The sequence below is a fragment of the Phallusia mammillata genome, chromosome 4 (assembly GCF_965637545.1).
Source record: "Phallusia mammillata chromosome 4, kaPhaMamm4.hap1.1, whole genome shotgun sequence".
Lineage (NCBI taxonomy): Eukaryota > Metazoa > Chordata > Ascidiacea > Phlebobranchia > Ascidiidae > Phallusia > Phallusia mammillata.
The window spans coordinates 20201961-20224619 of NC_137255.1; the positions used below are offsets into that span (position 1 = coordinate 20201961).

At 38.5% G+C, this 22659-nt stretch overlaps 2 protein-coding genes across 2 annotated transcripts; both read left to right on the forward strand.

The window, feature by feature from the left end:
• Nucleotides 1–46: 46 nt before the first annotated feature.
• Nucleotides 47–11934, forward strand: LOC145224169 (uncharacterized). The gene is made up of 6 exons (XM_080090608.1): nucleotides 47–4826; nucleotides 6609–7240; nucleotides 7332–8181; nucleotides 9528–9640; nucleotides 10829–10967; nucleotides 11481–11934. Exons 1-6 carry the CDS (start codon nucleotides 4372–4374, stop codon nucleotides 11680–11682), a joined length of 2391 nt encoding a protein of 796 aa, XP_079946734.1. The 5' UTR covers nucleotides 47–4371; the 3' UTR covers nucleotides 11683–11934.
• Nucleotides 11935–18671: 6737 nt separating this feature from the next.
• On the forward strand, nucleotides 18672–22577 carry LOC145224202 (uncharacterized). Its single transcript, XM_080090644.1, has 5 exons — nucleotides 18672–18805; nucleotides 19526–19643; nucleotides 19704–19816; nucleotides 20205–20512; nucleotides 21534–22577. The coding sequence occupies exons 1-5, from the start codon at nucleotides 18683–18685 to the stop codon at nucleotides 21964–21966; spliced, it is 1095 nt and encodes a 364-aa protein (XP_079946770.1). The 5' UTR covers nucleotides 18672–18682; the 3' UTR covers nucleotides 21967–22577.
• Nucleotides 22578–22659: the final 82 nt, after the last annotated feature.

Here is a 22659-nt window from a genome sequence, read left to right on the forward strand (position 1 = left end):
GTCATGACTTCCTATATGTTTTGATATAACATGGTTGACATGTGAATTTGAAATTTCCACGTTTCATACGCACGTCGACGCCATCAGTGAAAGAACAATGGTCTGGGACTGCATTGCCATGTGCGTTTGCCACTCAGCTCGTAAATAATTGAGTGGTAACATGCAAGTTAAGTTATTAATTTGCGACTCTCTGTGATTCATGCAGCGCATGACCGCCTCGACAGTGAAGATTAGCGACGTGAGAACGGAAAAAGGGCGGGTTTTGTTGATAAGTCAGACGGCAAGTCCAAGATAATAAGCCTATCTTGATCAAAAATATAGCTAAAGTCGCGAGGAAATGTGAAATTATGCGCTGAAAATTGATTTTCTGCTGAGGATCTGAGTACGACGTGCGGTGTACGCATTCAGAAAGTATGATTGCAACTTGTTAGTTTGATGGAACATTTCGTCTCACCTGGAAATAAATGCAGGCTTACAGGAAAGTAACCGAGGGCGCAATTTAGATGAATCTAGTTATATAAACTATTCCGAGGGTTTCTCTACCTTGTTAACCCATCACCCTCAAGAAGATCTTACCTTCTTGCATACCAAATATACATGTAGTTAACAACTACAAGTAAAATTCGCATGTGATTCTAGTCGCATATTGTCAGGTCGTAGAAAAAATGGCAACGAGTGCACTTATCTGCTCAAAAATAGTTTTATAGTTAGACTCGTTTGTCAATACATTTGAAACACAAGCATCTCTGCGGGCCGCACAACCCTTAATCAATGGGCCACATTCGGCCCGCGGACCGCAGGTTGCACACCCCTGGTTTAAAAGGTGCTTTTTGCCTACAAACCTTATTTGAACGGATACAATACGTACTGCGATGAAATAATACGCACTGCCAACCTAATTTTACGTGGATGGGAGCTACCGACCGGGACAGACCAGACAATCAAACGTGTTAGATTTTACATGCCATCCCAAACGGACAGTGGAATCTTAAAATCCGAAAAGTGCTTCGGTATAAAGAAAACAACGAACCTATATGAGCTTACGTAACAAGTCACAGATGATGCGCAAGAGTGGTCTGACCTTAGTTGCAGTTTAACAACCTGCACGTAACGTTAACCTCGAAACAGTTCCAAAGTGACAAGAGACATGCCGAACATGCCATAATGTGGTTGCGTATTGATCATTACAATGAGGTAATGGTAAAGCTATGTACACATGCTGCATGGTATGTTGTAAGGACGGATTCTTTCCTCAATCTGATATAATTATTGAACTCAAATTCGCTATTTTGCAACCTAATAAAGATCTCCCGCAAAGCTGATTGCATGAAAACAATATACTTGAACTGGGATTGCACATTTAAACTATGTTTTACGGAATTGGTGTTAGACAATTGCTAAATGCGATTTTCGTTTGTCGCTGTAACATTTTGCTTAATTTCCGTTTGTCATAGTAGAAATTAGAGCCTATAGGTCAGTGGTCGGCAACCGCCGGTCCGCGAGGAGTTCGTTACCGGGCCGTTTAGGTTTTCATGTTAAATCCTATTAAACATTTTGCCCATGTATCCCGGGGATGATAAACTAATTTAGGCGTTTTTATTGCTAAATATATGTAGTTTTTTGAAGACCGGTCCGCGATAAAATTTTAGTTTCAAAAATAGTCCGCAGTGCAAAAAAGGTTGCCGACCTCTGCTATAGGTGAAACCTTTTGGGCCAAATGTGAAGAATGCTTTGACCTGCTATGTCGTTACTTTATAACGATTAAATGAAGGAGGGAGGGCGTCTTAGGTTGAATTAACATTCCCTGTTTTGCTATTGGTTTCCGAAAACAAGATTAAAATCTTGTTGACCTTTTGTTGAAAATTTTAACGGATTTGAATTAAACTGAAATTTTTGGATTTGAATTGAACTGAGTTAAAGATGAAATAAGCTATTGCTGCCAGGCATAATGTATGACCAAGTATTGCTCATCCAGCAGTTTTATTACTGCTGGATGAGCAAAACTTGGTCATGAGTTAAAGATGTTTAAAAAATCAAAGTATACTTTTCAATCAGTTTTCGCAACGTACACCTTCTGTTACGGCCTTGTTCGACCCACTACGAACGTTACCTTTCAACCCAGCAAATTAAAAACTCATCGGAAAGACTTTCACCTTTGGTTTACCTTGTTACAGTCACGTGTCAGAAGTCAAATTCTCCAACCAATGAGGTGTGTATCAAGGGCCCGTTGCGTTTCCTAAATCACGTCCCGTAAGGCGCGAAGCAATGTAATTTATCCAACACAACTACTGATTAGTGCTTGATGTGCTCTCTGTGGGCCTTGTTACTCAAGATTGATTTCGTGCCGATCGCCTTGACGACAATGGCATGGGGAATCGCTTGGAATTATGCGTTAAATTGGAAACGATTCGACGCAGACCAAACAATTGTTGTTCTGGGATGTTAGATCAGCTTTTTAGGCAGTGAGTGTGTTGACCTGCGGGGTCGGAAGCGATGATTTAGCTTTTCAACATAAAATATGCGAATTAGCAAACAAAAAAGTGTCTATATAATATTGGCGCGTGTAAAAGATTTACGAAACGTACAGCGTTCGTTGGTGCTTATTTTTGTACTGGAAACAAGTTTACTTTGCCAAACTCTGCAAGGTGACTTTTTGAAACGACGGATTGAAATTATTAAGTAAACGTATATGACAGTATAGTTTGAATATTTTTTTCTATTACGAGTTGCTTTTTTATTGTTATTTTTACTTTATTCTGATTTGTGTGCTTTGGGCTTCGAGGTTAAATTTTGAATCAACCCAAGCGGTGATTTTGGAACGAATTTTTTCATCGGGTTTAGAAACGTTTGTCAAACCCGCTTATCACAAAACACTGGAAGTGCATTAGAGAAAACGCTTTTTGTCATGATTTTAAACGGGTATATCAAAACTTTTCAAATTTAAGGGCATTTTTTCGGATCGCAGGTTCAATAAGCTTTCTATTTTCACAGGATGACGTAACCTTAAACATTTCATTATATAAAGGTTTGTAAATAGTGAGTGGCTACATTATACCTGGTTTTGCTGACTGTAGAGTTGGCTGACTGCAGAGAAACTGGATATTGGCAATGCAAGTGTGTGCATCGTAGTTTTATGGAGCATTCTATTTAACTTAATACACCGAGCTTGAAATTCTCACAAGACAAAATATATCGGGGACAGTTTGCTTAAATGCACTCAGAATCGTTGCGACTTTGTTTTAGGCAATGTGCAAAATAATATTTGCAGACCGCTTTCGTAAGGCGTATACTGTTGTTCCTTTGTCGTTTGATTTTGGAAGGTTCGGCCGTGTATAAAGCACCATCGGTATCATTAGCCTGTCTTCCATTGTATTCGGCGGCCTTAAGCTCGCGAAAATGTCATGTTTATTCCGCATAATCCAATTAAATCGATCCTATCGAAGCAATCTGGGAGTCATTATGGTCGTCAAATCCAATGCCAGTTATGTTAGCCAGCCAACCGATGCAATCACTTTTACAACCACGAGACCCTAAGGTAGATCGAAGGGGCTGTAAACGGCAAATTTGATTGGATTGCGCCAAGTGTGCGCAAACCATTAAGAATCATTAAGATCAGTTTGTTGGTTCTTGTCTGAAGCAGAAGATCCGACCGCTATTGTTTGTGGCGTTAAGTAACCTACTAGAAAATTTGCTAGGTTTCTATTTTTGGTTTTATTTCTATGCGATTCTATTTACGAGTTTTAGCTGGCGTCTACAATAGCATAACGTGCTGAATAAAAAAAACGGTCGTAACTTTTTGTTTGTATAATTTTCCGATAGACACCAGATAAAAATTTATGCAGATGTGTTGGCAAGGGAACGACTATACTATTTTACGCTTTTCTCCAGCAAAACCTCAACAGTTTTGGTTGAGCGAACACCTTCTAAAATAATTCGGCGTCTTATCGTTAACCGTTTTTACGTGGGCCTGTTGTCTCACTACCCATATTATATGCATTGATTAGCGCTACGTATCTAATGGTGTCGACTAGCAACAGATTTAAATGCCGAGGTAACTCCAAATTACTTCGTATAGTTGCTACCATCGCGCAATAAGGTAAACTAAGCCGTCGCGTTGGTAACTTTTCATATCGTGCCGCCGCAAATTATATAAGTTCAATGAAGCAACGGCGAACATAGTAACAACCATTACTCAGTCTACACAGCTTTGTTTTACAGCGTTATGGGGGTATGCTTTCCTAATACTACTTGAGAAGTCCTAAGATAAGTGCTTAGCAGGGAGTGTCACTTGTACTTGACGTTGATGTATGTTGTCTTCGTGTGATAACTGCATAGTCGCGATTCGCCGGCGCTGCATTTCATCACAGCGCAATGACTTATCGAAGCCAGAACTCCGCGTGTCCCCGACCGAACAACAGACAAGCTCAAGCACCAAGTAGCCACGCGCAGTTAAAACCTGGACCAAGTCTACAAGTACAGCAACATCGTGGGCAGGGACGCCCGTTTGCGATTCGTATCAAGTCGGCGCAGCTTAGTGCACACGCCAGAGAGCGCCTGGCACCTCTGCGAGACCCAAAGAACGCGAAAAACATACGAGTTTGTCCGCACCTTTACCGTACACTGCTGGAGCGGCGCGCAACGCGAGGTCATCGACCTATACCTGCCAATATTGTTGCCTTCAAGTGCAATGGGGACCGCGACAGCAGACAGCGAGTCGATCACAATAATCAGAAGAAGTCCTGTCTTCTCACCATGGCCGAATGGGATCAACTTCGAAATGAGTTGCTCAGACGAAAGAGCGATTCGCCGCAGAAACAAGCTGAAATGTAAGTGTGTGTTCGTTTTGCTTTTTGCTTAATTTTTCTGGTTTGGACGAAACTTTTGCGTGATAAAATGCGAATTCAATTGATGTGCATTTGAAAGCAAACACGTTGTAGCGAAGCTCATTCTCGTTTGAAAATTGAGCATATTTTGGTGTGCAACAAGATTTTAGTTTTTTTTAACGGCATTGATATTCAGACTAGAGTGAATTTGCTATCGGTTACTTTTGTTAGAGTCATTATATAAGTCATTGTTTGTGCATAACTAATTTGAACTTGTAGTCCAAAAAACGGAAGAATTCAACATTTGAAAGTTGTCAGGTATGAGTGAACTTAGGTGCGTTTTCAGTAGCGTAGTTTGTAGCGGTCTTGCGCTGCTAAATTCAATCCTATAAAACGGTACAATCCAAGCGACAAGGACGCAAGTTAAATTAAACAGTAGCGGGCAGGTTTAGTTTTTGCATGCTACAAGTCTCGCTGGAGTTGCACGGGATCGATTAATTCAGTAAGCTTTCGCCCAGCTATCGTTATTCGATCGACGTTCTATGAGGTCCACAGGGCCCCTAGCGTGCTGTTGTGCCAACCGCCTGTCGTACAGTTGACTTATGAGACAGTGATGGCTACTGTTCAAGTCATGTTGCAAGTGTATATGCATAGTTTAATTGACAGGTAAGTGGATCAGGCCAGGCTAAGTGTTCCAAAATGGTGTTTGCATCAAACGCTGGAAGCTAGTGGTCAATAGTAAGTGGAATAGACTTGTGCGACATTTTGTTTTTTTACATGTTTGTGCATGATGAGTTGTTAGCATATATACACTACGGCTTAGTCCACTTTGTTTTCGTGATCAATAAAGCACCACACTGCATAAAGGCTTTAAATCATTGCTTGTTAAAATGTACAATGTTTGTAATTTATATATTGAAAACGTTTGCGTCTAATAGCCTATGTACAAATCGTTAATCACGTAAATGTAACTATAGTTTTGGTGGCACGAGGGTGTGGACTTAGAACAACAACAACGTTTTTTCTGTTCGCATTAAACTTCAGCTAATATCTTTCGTGTCAAACCATGGGTACAAGTCGAAGTTCGACATAATTTTGTAGATACGCTGCTAATACCGACACGATTTCATAAATTATGCAACAGTTGAGTATGACTACATGTATGTTGTTAGCAGTCGTTCTTTATATCCCCCACATAACGTGGTTTCAATTGGGTCAAAAGGTACGGTTTTATCCAGGTACTAATTTCCTTAAGTAAAGAGCAGGAACCAAGTGTGTGTTAATTAAAGGTGGCGAGGTTATTATTGTATTATATGTAGTTGGCCATGTGCAGCGTAGCGAATCAGGCGTAACTCAAAGAACAGTAATAACCCTAGCAAACCTAAATCCTTATTTCAGTTGTTGTGTTTTGCCTCCAGATAGGTAAATTGAACGTTTGATAATCTGGAAGCTTTTGTTGGTCTTGAGTGGCTTAAGTGTCTTTCCAGATAGACCGTAGGCAGCTTTGGCTAAGTTTAAAGTCATGGCCGAGACAGACTTGAAGATAATAAAGGCCTATTGTGAAGCATTTTACTGCCATGTTTCTCATGTTTAGCTAAAATGCTAAATTGTTTCATGTTTAACTACTCTTCGCGTTAACGCACCTTTTGATTTGGTACGTATTTTACCACAAATGAATCAACTATTCTTTCCTAGACTTCGTAAGGGAATAAAGTTGCTTTTTATTTGCATTTATTGATGTTTAGCCTCATTGATAGATAACCGATGTAAATCTTTTTATTTTAGGCGTAACACTAAGACACTGGCGCGACGACTCTCGAACACTGGAAGTGAAACAGCAAATCAATTAGTTCCCCAAAACGAACACGAAAACAGACTGCTACGCATTGTACCCGGAAAGTCCCGACGTCCGCCGTCCAGGAGGGAACGCCAGAAGCAGAGAGATTACCGCCTAAAAAAGTGGACGGAAAGCACAGACGAAATTTCCACTTCTACTGAAGAGGCCAGTTTATTTCTGAGTCAGGAAACCACGGATAAATCTCCCGGTCCGGGAAGACAAACCCGAGAGGAAGGAAGAGTACGGGCCATGAGCAACATGACAAAGATTCTTACAGCTCTCAATGCGACATCGCCTAGCGATCTGGGTGCAAAGAATCCTGTGCTTGATGAGAAGCGAGCGACATTAAAGACTACGGACAGCGGCGTCTGGTGCGACGGAGCAATGGAAATTGAAACACCACCCCGCCCCAAACCGCTTAGGATTGTACAGGAAGTACAGGAACATAAGACTCAGTACACGCCATCTGCACAAAACGTAGAAAGCCCGGTTCTTCGTGATACATTACCTAATAGCCGTCAAAGACGAAAAGTAAAGACAAGTGTGACTGATCAAACATCAAAAAATCTTACTATTAAAGGTTAGATATACCATTTCTTTAAAATTAAAATTATTGTTGTTCATGTTTTTATGCTTAGAGCAACTTAATAAAAGTTAAATTTATTTTTAAGGTGGTTCCCTTTGGATAAACGCGTCTCAACTTCCACCCGAGGATTCCAGCAAAGAGCGGTTAATGGCCGTGGTTGCCAACGTGGCCCTTACAAATAAATGTGAGGACTATTTCGAAGATTCCGTGATCCAGCAAAGATTGCCATTTGACCATAGGAGTCCTAAAGTCTCTTCTGATTGTTGCAGAAGAAACAAACGCTTTGAAAGCAATTACAAATCAAAAGGCTATCATGAAACGGGTGAACAATATTACGACAAATACGAAACCCCTTCGGACGATCTCTCAGTTCATTACCATTGCGACAATCAGACTGTGTCAGAAACCTGTTCTGAGACTTACATTTCAACAGAGCAAAGCACTGTGTCCCATCTTATACATTCTCCCAAAGCGTTCCACGAAGCTCCAGGACCTTCCATCCTGAAACGCCCCATCTCAAACTACACCGATCCCCACCAAATAAAGACATGCGACGTGAGTTCCTTCAACGGTGTCCGACCCGGTACATGGACTTATATGTGCGGGTGTTGCGAACCACCGCAGCAGCAAATTTTGGTGGTAAGGGACGATTCCGCCTCAACAAGAACACCCAATCAGCTTCCTGTGATCTACGAGTGCGTTTGCGCGGAATGCACGCGCAAGAGTACCAACTCCGGGCCCAGGTATTATCAACTGGAAGCTGTGGGAAATGAAACGGCAAATCAACCCCCACTGGAGAAGGCTAATGTCCCATCAAGAGCAACTGCAGTGGCCCGTACTGAGAAGAGACATCACCATCATTCGCAAGGAAGAGGAAAACACTATCGAGGGTCCTCGATGCGAAGTTTGGCGAGCACTTTTAGCACAAAGTCTAGGTGAGGAAAAAATTCGTGATTTTAATTAAGGCGTGGTGAACAAAAACCTGATGAAATGACATTAACTTAGCTTGTGGGTTCTAATCCTATTTCGGTCTAATATTAACTGATGCAAAAACTGTCGCTCGACGACAAACTAATGATGACCATAATGCGTTGAGGCATTCTTTCGCTCGCCTAGAGTAAAAATAAACCTTCCATTTGTATTTAACCATCGCCCTTTTTAGTCAAGCTGCGCCTTTATGCAAGTCAACTAACGGCCTTAAAAAGAAGGGCAAAGGATTTAAGATTACCAATATTGTTTTACCTGTAAATGCCGCTAATTTGCTAAACCTTTGCCACGAAACACAATTTACTTATCATCTCAAAGCAGCTTCAAGTAATTGAACATAAAGTAAATCAACGTTTCCATCTGTGGGGCCCATACGTTTATGCAATCCCCAGGGAGATCTATTCACAATGATACCTTGACAGGACAAAAGAAATCTAATGATAATGAAATCCGACAGCCCAAATAGAATGGTCAGACGCCTCAATTTCAAACTGTCACATCCCATTAGGCAACTCCCGTTTTCAAAACAAACCATTTCCAAAGTACCTTTGCATTTTGATAAGCCACTTTCAACTGAACTGTACCTTTAAGTGGATTTTAATTTACTTAAATTTTGGCGTTTTTAACCAAGCGCGTTTTAACCAAAATAGTAAGTTAATACATACTTTTTAAAATTATTGCTGGACGTAGCAAAAACAATGCCTTACAGTAATAGTGCTCACAAACTTATTGTGAAATGGTGAAATAAAACGTTCTTTTTTATTAAAACATTTGGGAAAGTTTCTGTTCATACATAGCCTTATTATTTCCTTTACCTGTAAAGAAGCCCCTTTACGAAAACAGTTTGGCATGAAACACCAAAGCATAGATATAATTGCAAAAGTATGGAACGCAACTAAGAATCTTAGTTCATGAACTGTAAGGTTGAATTGAAAGCTATCGGAATATCGATAATCGATCTGCGAGTAAGCAATTTAGCGACGGAAAACATTGTTGTATCGGACAATCCTTTTAATCCGATATTGCTAAACCAAACAGACGACATGAATATTTTTGAACTTTATGGTCGACAAAAGCTGCAAATACGCTTGAAAAATGGGAAAAAACTTAGGCAAAGACAAGTTAAACATAAGTCTAACATCAACAGATTTTTATCACTTCCAGCAGTCTTTATTATAATATGCCGATGTTTCTAACATGCCGTTTTAAATCATCTACCATGTACTATTTGTATAGGTTTTTTGTCGGGTCAGATGGCAGTACATATATCAACATATTTTGGTATTGTTTGCAGGTTAGGTGCCTTATTCCAATGCTTTAACTGCTTGGACGATGATAGTGAGACGCTGAGTTCGGGTGGTTCAGATAGCGATAACGACGATGGAAATGACGGAGGTGACGAAAGTGGTAAGTACCGAAGTGAAATCAATTTAACACCAATTTTGCTGAAGGGGTCAGCTCTTGTCTTTCTTAAAAACAGCAACTCAGTGAAAATCTGAACTACTACTAAAAACATTTGTCGTTTCCCAACTGCCTGTGTGCACATCGAAGTTTAATTGAAAGTTGTGTTTTTACGCATTTAAAGTTGATTAGCGTATATTGGTTAAAATTTAAACACAATTTAACACAAAAAATTTAAAAAACATTGGTTGGCTAAATATTGACAATTTGGTCAATAACTTTTTTTGTGAGATCTCGTTGTTTCTCACAGTCCCGATGCCGAAACAAACATTCTTGTTGTAGTTCTTGTTATTTACAGAAAGTTAGGCGTTTTCTAACTTTATTAAAAAATGAGAAGAATTAGCCTTTAAGTGTGATTAAAGCAAACAACACCGTCGAAAATTTATCTTGTTCATGTTGTTTTTACGCTAGTAAAGACGACATCGATTTGAACGCGATCATTTCCTGAGAAGATTTTATTTGACACTTGGGTTTCTAAGCCATTCGCCATTTAATGTAACCGCTTTATTTAAATTCGACTCGCCGGACTCCTAAAATCGTTGCCCTCCCTTCGAGGATAAATAATTTATACGCGTGTGTCGTTTCAAAATGTCTATCACTTATTACCGGGGCTTTAAGCTACTATAGTGGGACAGGCAACCCACCATCCCACAAAATCAGTCTTTACCCCAAAACGCCTTTTGCTGTATCAATCTAATTCGATTCGATTTCATTTGGCAAGCGCAGGAGCTATTAAAACCGCCGTCGGCCTCTTGAAAAATCAGTTGGGCTTATAAGGCTAATAGGTAACACTGCGATTGACGATTTGTCGATATTTCACTATTAGGGTTGCATGACAGATGGTCATGAATTACCTTAGTGATACTGCTCACAGACCTAACACTAAGCATTGCAGACAATTATTGAAAACGTGGTGAAAATAAAAATACCTAATTTTTTACTGAATTATTTGGAGACGTTTTTGTTTACGCATACTTATGGCAAACTGTGTTATTAGACTTATTTTTCTAAGTTCCTTTTAAGAACCTTTATGTTTAACACCATTAAGGAATCTTATTACATGTTGCGAACTTATGTATTTTTAACTTTTATATTCATACAGCTTTTTTAATTCCGTTTTGTTTAAATTTATAGAGGGTTATGAGGAGCACGGTGATGGAGTAAGTATCGATGAGGACTCGGATGGAGGCGATTCTGGAAGCGAATCTGGTGGGGATGTGAGCTTGAATAGCGCAGAGTTGTTTGACGACCAAAACAATATGTTTGACATCAAGTAAGTTGACTTAATTAAAACCTTTCTCTTACTCAATTAGTTTGCTTTTTTTGCTCAACCAAGGTGGCACTTTATTTGAGGTCACACGCGCTGTGTTATTTCAAACCAAGCGTACACTATGTGTACGTGTACACTATTGGTTGTTTTTACTCTTTTCCTTTTTACCGCTTTATTTTCATACTTGATTTTGCTTTTTACCGCTTTATTTTCATACTTGATTTTGCTTTTTACCGCTTTATTTTCATACTTGATTTTGCAAATCTTTTTTTTCAACTTTTTTCAACGTGATTATTTTAATAAAATGGTGCTGGTATACGACTATAACGGAGCGAAATTACATATACTCAAACCAAATTACATATATCTTTCAGCTCTTAATTTATCTCTCAGCTCCTGGAGTAAATTGCACAAGCGCCAATGCTAAGTGTATAGACTTTAGTCTATATAATTCACTGCCAGTGACAAACACTACATGGCAATATCACAACGAAGCACTGTTTTTATCGTTATTAGAAACGCAATGGGAGAAGGAGATGAATCTGACGGAGCTCCGAACTCGAACGGATCCGACTCCGACTCACTTACCGAGTTAAGATCCCGCTCAAAGAAGGGATCCGGGACATCGGATGATGAAGAAGACAGTGACGACTTTGAACTTGATGACGATGATTTTGAAGATTCATGGGATTCGGTTGCAATGTATGAACGAGAGTGACATTTTTCTTGCGCTCGTTTTAGAAAGACCGTACTCAAGTCGGCGATGATGACAGGCAGCTCGTATATGCGTCTCAGCATAAATCATGTAATGGATTTTTGCTGGATACGAGGATAAAAATGATTCCGAAACACAATAGAACCATATGCATGTACTTTTATAGAAATGCGGTGAGTGCATTTTTGGTAGTCACACATCGTGAGACCAATGAGTTTAATGAACATTTTTTTAATACAAAACCAACGCACTATATGCTATTGCTGCCAGGCATAATATCAAGTTTGTAGAGCTCTTCTGGCAAATGTAACTTTATTCCGACGTTTCAACGTCCTATACAGGTCGTCTTCAGCTCTAGAAACTTGAATACCAACGCACATGTGAGAAATCAGATATCTTACCTGCTTTACTGCATGTCAAGTGGTTCGTTGCAAGAAGAGATTGAGTACGCATAAACAATAAAAATATATAAAAACAACAAAACTTGTGGGATAAATTCTTTACATTTTGCCCGGTTTTGAGACCGTCCGCGACTAGTATTCTGTAGTTTTTCTCTGTATAATAAGTAAACTGTATTGAATTCCTTTTAAAGAGAGAAACATTTTAATACGCTAGATCATGGGTTCTTAACCAGGGGTGCATGCACCACCAAGGGGTGCGAGAACTGTTCCTAGGGGGTGCGGGGGATGAAATTAAATTACAATGGTTTTGTTATTTAAGCAATTACAGAAGGGGTGCGAAAATTGGTTGGTGATTTGAAAGGGGGTGCAGCAAGGAAACAGCTTAAGAACCATTGCGCTAGATTATTGGTTCTCAACTCGTTTCAGGCAATGAATCCAACTCGTTTCAGGCAATGAAAGTCCAATTAAATAAATATCGTGGACCTCTGCATTGTTAAATAAGGATAGAGAAAGCATCGACAGCAAGCATGTTGGCTTAAATATATTCTATCAATACATAATTTAATTTTAAGGAGAGATTACAACAAGTACAACAAAAAGTAACAACGGAAGGACAGTAACTTGGAAAAGTTTTTTTCGCACTGGATATTCAATTAATTATATGCAACTAACCAATTTTAAATTTCCTACAAAATATAATTCAGTAGACCACCCAAAAACTCATTGGACCAATGCTGGTTTATGGACCACCAGTTGAGAACCACTGCGCCAGATGGTGCTCGAGAGCACGAACAAGTTTATTTAAGGCTTGAACTTGAACGAGTCTTATTAAATTTAAAGAAATATTTGAACGAGTCTTATTAAATTTGAAAGAATATTTGAACGAGTCTTACGAAATTCATAGTTGTAATCTTGTGGAATATCTCTGTCCCTTTGTATTGTGTGCATCATAGCTGGGTTGGACGAACTTGTCCATTCAAGGTGTTCTGAGCTTCGATCATTCATTCCAGTCAATTTTGCGAGAAGTTGTTCAGTCTCCATCGCCATGGTTTCAATCATGTGATCACATGATGAACTCATTTTCCAGCCTCCTTGCTTGTCTTCGCAAATCTTCCCATTGATTTGCCATCGTCCCAGGGGCAGGATTGAATGAGATCTTCTGCAAAGCCTGATTTAAATCAGATCGTGTATTTCTGCTTTATTCTGCCAGTGTGATTTAAAAAAACAATCACATGTGAATGTAACAGAACAACGAGCAAAGCAGAAAACCCTGAAATCAACCTGCTACAATCAAATCTACAAAACAAACAACTAATGACATGAACTGCAAAAAACAAGTGTATTTAGGGCTTGAGCTGTAGTAACAACTTTGCATTTGAGGCTCATAAAAAATACTTAACAAAAAATGCATTATGATATTTCTTAATATTTTAAATTTTACACATTTCATTGCTTAGAAGCGTGATTCGCGGAAAGTCTATCTGCGTTTATAGCTCTCAATTGCTGATTGAAATTAATATGTTGTACGAAACATACTAGCTGTAAAGCCTCGGTAAGAAACAGTCGTACGTTCGGCGCCACCCTTTAAGGTTTTATTCCAATAAAGACAAGTTAAAACGAATTTAGAAATAACCTTTGTATTTCCACGTCTGGTTACGCCATCTAACTTGTTTGTTACAATTTCACGTGACTGCAAGTATTTCGAACCTGGTGTCAATGAAACAAATAAGAAGCTGGCTAGCATTTTTCATGTAAGCCGAAAAAACAGTTTGATGTAATAGAAGTTCGTATTTACCTTTGCCAGTGCTGGATTAACCATTAGGCAAAGTAGGCACGTGCCTACAAGCCAGTCAAAAATCTAGGCCTCTTTAAATGATTTGGCAACACTGATAATTCTAATTTTTCAGTTGGCAACCCTGATTTTGGGGCCACTTATAAAATGTGCCTACAGGCTAGCAGACCCTTAATCCGGCACTGACCTTTGCAGAAATATTTTAAATTATTGGCGTATAACATTCGGGTGTTTTAATAGGTGACTTTAAATTCCCGTGGTTGACATCAATGAACAAAGAACAGGCTGCTCCGCCTATTCCTTTGAATGTTTTGGCTTCTGCTGATGGGCACCCAGTTGTATCTTTTATTCTACGGTAGTCTTCTTTTGTTTGATGCGATCAACCTCTGTACAATCTGAATTATAGGCAACTTGTGGCGTTTGCGGCTGATTGTTTAATTGTTGGTGTTGGGCCTAAACTGAACCCTTTAGCCTTTTGGATCAGGGACTTCAATTATTTTTTTTGTTTTATTGGACTAATATAAAGTTACGCGTTAAAAACAGCGGAAATCGGAATATTACAACTTTGAAATGTATACACTAGATTTTTGGTTTGGTTTCCAAGAAACACAGAAAGTCTTTATGCACCCAACTTACAAAACGTGTATAGTAAATTCTCAATTGCATTTTGAACATTACAAAACGTTGGCCTAACGTCTTTACCAAGATGGGAAACAATCATCTAAGGTCGTAGACTTAAACCTTAAGTGGTACTTATTAAACTGTGGAATGTAATTTCAGAAGTATCTTCCCTTAGGTGCCACATGTTCTTATATTACGCAACGTCATGCTCATAAACAAAACTGGTGCCTTTTCAGGCATTGAATTGCGTCAGAGTATGTTTTTATAAAATTAATTTGAAATCTTTATTTAAAAAATAACAATAGATTTCTATTATTTCTTACCTATCTGTGGGTGGTTAAACATTTTCCCAAATACTGAAGTCAATGATTAACTTTGATAATAACATTAAATGTTGCTACATTGATTGTGATAATACTAGTGGGAAAAACATAGGCACTTGGCACATCTTGCGAACAATTTTGGCAACATTTGCTTTGTCTTCATTGGAGAATTCCCTGTAATTAATACCCTCGCTTATGTTTCCATTGGCGCTACCTGACATTTTTATTGGTCGTACAAGCAATAGGGAGGGATCGAATGTCCGACATAAGTCAAAACATTCTCGACTACTTCAGTCAGTTTCTTTAGCGGACCTTGCGACTTGTTAAATCAACTGGACATATCCAAATATGCAGAGAGCTGTGATTCTGACTGTGGTGATGGCATTGACTGATTTGGTGCAAGCTCAGTGCACCCTTTCAGGTAAAGACTAGCTATAACGAACCGTAGAGATACTGCATGTACATAAGTTTATTCGTGTAACAAAAGTCAGTCAACAGGTATTCGTAAAAGTGCATGTGTTTTAATTATTTTATTGAACTGTAGGAGGTGAAGAATTCCAGCAGCCTGTACAGTTCCTCGAAAGTGACACTAATCTGTACGTGAGGCGAGAAACCATCACTGTGGCTTCATTGACCATTGATCGTCTTGTTTTGCGACACAATAATATTCTATCCAATATCCCAACCCTACTTGCTGGGCCAACTATACGTGTTGCTGTCAATGATATTAACACCACGCTTATTTTGGTGAGCCTTGATAAATCATGATATCATGATATCTCCCTCAAAGTTATATTTTCCTCTGTTTTGTTTCCTGGTAGAGGCACTATGGATCAACGAACTCCACAGCTTGGTGTTGCCATCTTAGCAGTGTCTCTGGCCAGGATTGCACTGCCAGCATTTCAGAAAATTGCACCCAACTTCATATTTTCGGTGCCCAAATGGATCACTTCAGTGCTATTGTAAATATAAGTTTGTGTTATCCTGCTAAACGTTAAACTAATGTTGTTTCATTAATGTTAAAGAACCATGTAAACAAAGAAGGCATATTTATCAGTGTTCTTAATATTGCGTGGGGCAACAGCAGAAGACCTGGTACTTTTATGTATCGAACTCTCGCGCAGGGATTTGCCACAAAGCAGGTTTGTTTGGGTTTGAAAGAAAACCAATAACAAAGTTGTATGGAAATCAAGAATTGTTGATTCAGGCTGACAGCGGGATGAATGGAATGTTAATAATTGAAGACGTCAATCGAACTGTTTCCAATACCGGTGGAACAATTCCTGATGCGTTATACGCCGTTTCGTGTCCTGATCATTGTGAACATGATATCCAGTTGTTGTTTCAATCAACTTTGCAATATTCACTTAATGCAACCACAAGGGAAATGCCGGATTTCTGGTAAGTTTTATTGTACTTTTTGGGAGTTGACATTTTGCATGTCTAATTGTTGTAGGAATTCAATGGATATCGCGTGTTTGAGGGATCCTGCCAACGGAATTGATTATTTCACCACGAATGGCATTCTTCACCCTGTTTTGACAATCGACACTGGCCAAATTAAACGTTTCAGGTATTAATTAAACAGCGCCTATATAGGTTTGTTCCTTAGCAGCATAGATACACAGGTGCACGGTTTTCAGGTACATACAAGTTTGCAAACCTTATGTCGTCGTCCCACAGCGGAATTTGACCGTGACAATAGGTTTAGTTAACAGTCCAAAGTTGGTAATACGTTGTTTTCATAAGAAAGGTTAATGCGATTGCCATCAGACCCCAAGAAGTCTGAAAATATAAACATGTTATTTAAGGTTGACTTCTTAATTGTTGCATCAGGAATCGACTGCAAGTTCGTAGTTATGACAACTCGTCAGCAGCATTGCCAATACAAAAGCACAATTGGGTTCGGGCTTTATTACCTTTATAAAACCTTTTTTTACGTTCGTATGTTGATAGCTTGAAACGCTGAAGATCTTTGGTTTCAAAAAGCAGCACATACAAAGGCCAACGCTTTAATTGATAACAATCCATTTCCGTTTGGCAAGTTAATAATAATAACACGTCACGGCTTCAGGACTGGGGTCTCATTTCAATAAAACTATGTATTGTCTCGTTTCAAGACTCGTCAACGGAGGTTCCAACAACACGTTGCGCCTGACAATACAGGGAGGCGAGTGTGAAATTGGAGAAGTTGCGATTGACGGCGGCTATTTGACGTCTTTAAATCGACTCAATGAAAACAGAACGATTCTTTTTCCGAGCTCCACAGCTGACTGGTTGGTGGTTTGCAATACACCGGGCATTTACCAGGTATTTTGTCCAATCAAACTTTTGCATTTTATGTATATTTGGCACTGTTTAATGTACGTCTTGCAGCTTACGTCTATTTCACCGCCAAACGACACGTTATTCTCCTATGCTGGATTACTGCTGACCCTGAATGTTTTGGGAAGCGAAACAACTGTTGATTTGCCGGCTTTGGACGATTTAAATCAGCTTGAACCCGTTATAAACCCAACCGATAGCACAAATGTTAAATTTGCTCTTGAGGTTGGACCTAACCAGCAAATCAATCGAAAGAGTGCTTTGGAAGGGCAAACTACCAGCAGGTATAAATACGTGCTAATTTCATTTTAACCCTTTAACTGCCGAATTAGTTTTGACAAAAAATGATGTTTAGACATGCTCTTGCTCTTTTAGGTTTTATGCAAAATCGATAGAAGATAGGCAAAAACTTTCTCTGGGAAAGTTGTTGGGTATATAATTTTCTACAATTTTAAGATAAAAAAAATTTCGATGACGTCATCACCTATGAAATGACGTCATTTTAATTCTATTTTTTCATGAAATTGCAGTTTATTGATGTTTTTCGTTACAATTATTAGTTACAAGTTGTTTTACAAACACTTCGTTACAAAATTTTATCTGTGTTATTTTGATTACGTCATTAATTAGCTCATGACGTCATAATCATTACTTTCAGTTTGTTATTCTACAGTATTAAATAATAAAATTAATGTATATGGAACTTGTTTTCAATGATATTTATTGGCTAATTTGACATTTCACTGACTTATTATAATGTTTACCAACCAGCTGTACACACATAATGCATTCACAAGTTTTTTTAAATGGAAAGTTTATTATGTATTATTACACCACAACATGTAAAATTTGTAAACACATTGCATATAAGTTTGCAGAAAAAACACAATTTCAAGCCTTCCCAAGGTACTTTGCATTGATTCTTCTGTATTTGTTGTCCATTCGTGAGGCCACATCTCCTCATCATTTGACAAATGTAAATGCATTTGTGGGCCAGATACAATCATAATATAGGTCAGCAAGCACCAACTTCCAAAGTCAAAGTGCTTCTGCAACAGTTGTTTTCTTGATAAATAACTGTTGTCACCACTAATAATAAAGCTAAACTGACTCATACAGTTGTATATTCAAGCAAATCAAGGCAAATTTACAGGCCCTAACTACCCACTTTCAAGCCCAATTCAGCTGCACACATATCAAATTGTAAACAAAGATGGCCGCAACACGCACGCAAAGCCCTGAAATCAACTCCAAGCAGCTGTCTGTGAATCAGTCAAGCGTAAAATATCAAAAAACGGCTCAAAAACAAAAATTTGAAAAAAACATGTTTTTTTCTAAATTTTCACTTTCTCCTTACTGTAATTAATTTTTTTTAAATACTAACATATCATTTTTTTCAAATAAATTGAAGCCAATATGCATAAGCTTTCCAACGCACCCCAGTTGGAAAAAAAATTCGCACTAATACGATTTTTGTCGCTGCTAACAACGAGGCATGTCTCCATGCGCATTTATGCGCCCGTGGCAGTTAAAGGGTTAACATGGGAATAACATGCGCTTCTTTTCGCAGTTACGATACAACAAGAGGCGAACATTTCTGGCTTTTGTTGAACACTGATCCGCTTAGGAGTCATATACTTACATTCCAAAGATTCAAAGTTAGGGTAAGTAGAAACTGTTCACAAATTTGTAATATAACGAGCCACTATAGTAATTCAACGTTAAGGATTACTGACATGTATTAAAATTACTGTAAACTTATGAAGTCTTTTCATTTCACCCTCTTTGGGAAAGATATACATCACCCAAAATTGTTGGGCATCATCGTATCTTTTTAAACAGAATCAGTACGTCTAAATTTAACCTTAAGCGCATTTTGTAATCACATACTTGCACTAGAGTTAATACTGATTTATCCCTGTCATTGCCTTTCTCAAGCATTCCTTGCCGTTAGGAGTCCTAACTTAGGACGCTATAATTAATCAGCGTGTGCCCGTCACACGGCAAGTGTGCTTCGTTTGTTTCTTTTTGGTCGTTGTAAGCCCTGTTTCTGGCGCTTCAGAGCCTTCTGGAAACCGCGTGTGCCTAGCCAGTTCTTCTAAGGCCGTTTTGTTGTTTGCTTCCAATTTGGTTTCGTACGCAATTGCTTCGAAGTTTGTTATATTGCTTTATACAATATATAATGACAGTTTATATATTGAAGGCAGTTAGCGCTCGAACAAGTGCAATTTACACAGACTTTCAGCAACAAAATTTATTGGAAGCCACAGCCTAACAATAAAAATACAAACAAACATGACCTTTAGTCTGTATTCAACGTTTTTTTTGCGATGAGCAAAATTGATTGCAATTTGACACAGTGACAGGTTTGCAAGTTGTTGCAGGTTGTATCGTATAACCAATACACTGGACCGATCTCTGTGCAAAATGAAGCCGAATGGGAATTGTGGTACACAGAGTGTGATGGGGATATTGAAAGAAAACCATGCTGCACTACATCAGGTTTTTCTCAATTCATTTGAATTTATATTGTATCTTGTACATATTTGTATTTATTTTCAGATATTTGTTTAAACTACACTTTTAGCAGTTTAACAACGGACGTTGCCCCAAACGAAATGTTATCAAACACACCTATATCAGTGGTGGCAATTCCTCCGCTAGGAAACTTGACGGTACCATAATGTCTTTAGTAAAATATTGTCAATGTTTGTTTTTTTAATTCCACAAGATGTCGCTACGGAGCTGGAATGTATGCAATAAAATTTCGTTACAAATCTTTGAGTTGTCCACCCAGTTGCATAGTCCAACTTAGTATTTTGTATGCCTTTACAACAGTTGAACAAAATCAAATATGCAACAGGTTGGACGAAATGTTTGTTCATTTCATATATTCGAGTGATCAACATGTTATAATTTCTAATCCAAGTTGTAAAACCGCACTTATTACATTTGTAGTTAACACCGTGTACTCTTGATCGCTCTTCTGTTAGGGGCCAAACCTTCTAAAGGCGGAGTCCAATCAATGCTAAACAAACAACATATAAATATATTTGCATTAAGATTGCACTAGAAGCCTCTGCAACGGCATCAAGCGTTGAAATATCAAGTAGCAGATTGCCCGAACTTGATGCAGGAGCCCGGTTCTTATACTCTGTATCTGCTGATGCGTCTTCCACTGCAGAGAGTAACTCCTGTAATCCTCTCTCCTGTCACCCATGCAACATCCCGTTTATTTCATTGGACTCTTTGACTTGCTCAAAAGCAGAAAGTGAGGAACCGTCTTGTGACACAACATCTCGCCCTGCAACAACGTCCAACCAAACATCACTTCCTAATACAACGGCAACAACAAGTACAGAAACGCCGGAGTAAGTTTAAAGTAGCAACCAACAAAAGTATCAACTTCTCGACTATAGATTTCAATAAACCACATGATTTGTAACTATGTAGAACTGATTTGTGTAAAAATCATTGTAGTATAAAATCTATGTTTGTAAAGCTTCAAGCAGTTTTTGTGTTATTTTTTAACAATTATTACCACACAAAAGACTGCTGAAAAGCTTCGTCCTACAGTTCGGAATAGGGCTGTTATCAAATAAAGGTTTTTAATTTTTCAAATAATCAAATATTTTTTTTCCTTTCAAATCCAATAACCAACTAATTCAAATAATTTAAAACACCTGATACATAAGGCCCAGAGTCATTATTAAATACGGATAGTTGAAATTACTAAACGAATTTCGCAAGCTCTTAGTCATTAAACCTATGCTACTTTTTTCTGTTTAAAATAACAAATTAATACAGATAGAGACATGCTCAGTTATTCCGTAATTTGGCAAAACCGTGTGTTTTCCATGTGTATTGTTTCACTTTATTTCAACAGCTTTTTTGGATAATTGTTGAATTGAATTGTAATCTATAACATTTTATTTGCTTGCTTAAATAACTTTAATTATTCGTGAGTGTAACTAATACTGGAATGAACAGTACATTGTCATGCTTTTTAATCCAACAGTTTTAGGAAAACGCGTTAAAGAACATTCATATAAGGCTGAAAACATATGGTGCAGTGCTTCTGTGTAACCGCAATCCATAAAAATGTCACCAATGTGTTCAAGTAAATTGATTTTGCACATATTTCAAGGTTTACTGCATAACAAAAAATTGTTTGATTATTTGAAATGTGTAAAAAATTATTTGATAAATTTTCAAATAATTATTTACAAATTGCAAATAATCAAACAATTTTTTTTACAGCCCTAGTTCGGAAAGTTATGCAAGCGAATCAGGCCTTGTGGGGCCTAATATTTTGGTTATTTTGGTTAACTTATATCGTTTGTTTGAGGCGATTGTAGGTTGGTGTTAAGTATACGTTTTCACTTGTTGCAGCTTTACAGGGGCCCTGATTGGATCAATTGTTGGCGGAACGGTTTTCATAGCTGGACTTGTGGGTTTAGTGTACTTTCTTTGTCGAAAGCCCAAAACAGCTTCTTCAGTAGGAACAATCAGCAACCCTCATACCACTTTGCCTGCCATGCCTGATAAACCTAATGAACCTCGTTTAGTTTTAAATCAACCTGCTCACCGGGAAACATCTTTTATTGAAAATAGCGTTTTAAGTGCTCCAGGTACGCCGAGACGTTTGCCACCGATAAATGGGACGAATTCGCTCAGCAACGGCAACATACCTTTCAGGACAAAGAAATTGACAACACGTGTGGGGCCTTCGCTATTGGGTGACAATTCGCCGACGTTGGGTCGACCTCTTTTATCTCTTACTGGTCCCAAACCCACAACACACGTTGGCGTCTCTTTGCATTGAAAGCGTCAAGCTGGAACATCAAATCATATTAGACTTAATGCGTAACGTCCAACGTTAGACTGGTGATCTTTAACCTATACACTGTGTTGTTTTGATTTGATGCAGTCCTACTTTAGTAAACAATTTTTGATATGTTTTTGTTTTGAAATTACACATTACTTTTCATATTAATAAATAAGCGTTTCAGGCATGGGCTCCGGTACGTAGGGGCAAGAGGGAGCATTTGCCCATCCCCTGGAATGTCAAAGTGCCGCAAAATTACAACATTTTCTCGAAAAACGTGATGACTGACAAACAATAATGCTCTAAGAAGAGAGGTTGACATAGTCGAAGCAAATGTCTAAACAAGCGACTTTACCGATGTGTGCATTGTTTACGTATCTGGTGTTGTTTCCATAGCCTCTGCCGTCATTATGCGTTTTACAGGGACAAAATGGTTCCTAGTTGCGTGGCTGTACGGGGATTTTTCATCGTTGACGCAAATCTACTGCATATATTTTGTGCCCTGTGTACACAATTACTTGATATTATATCCCTGCAGGTGTGTTTTTGTCAAAATTGGACCACCCCTGGAAAAATTTCTGCCGGACCATGGTTTCAGGTGCTAAATAGTTAGGGTCACGTAAAACTCATTGCTGAAGGTTGAATATGAGTCGCCCAAGCGTTTTCACTGTTTTGTTATGCCCGAGAAAT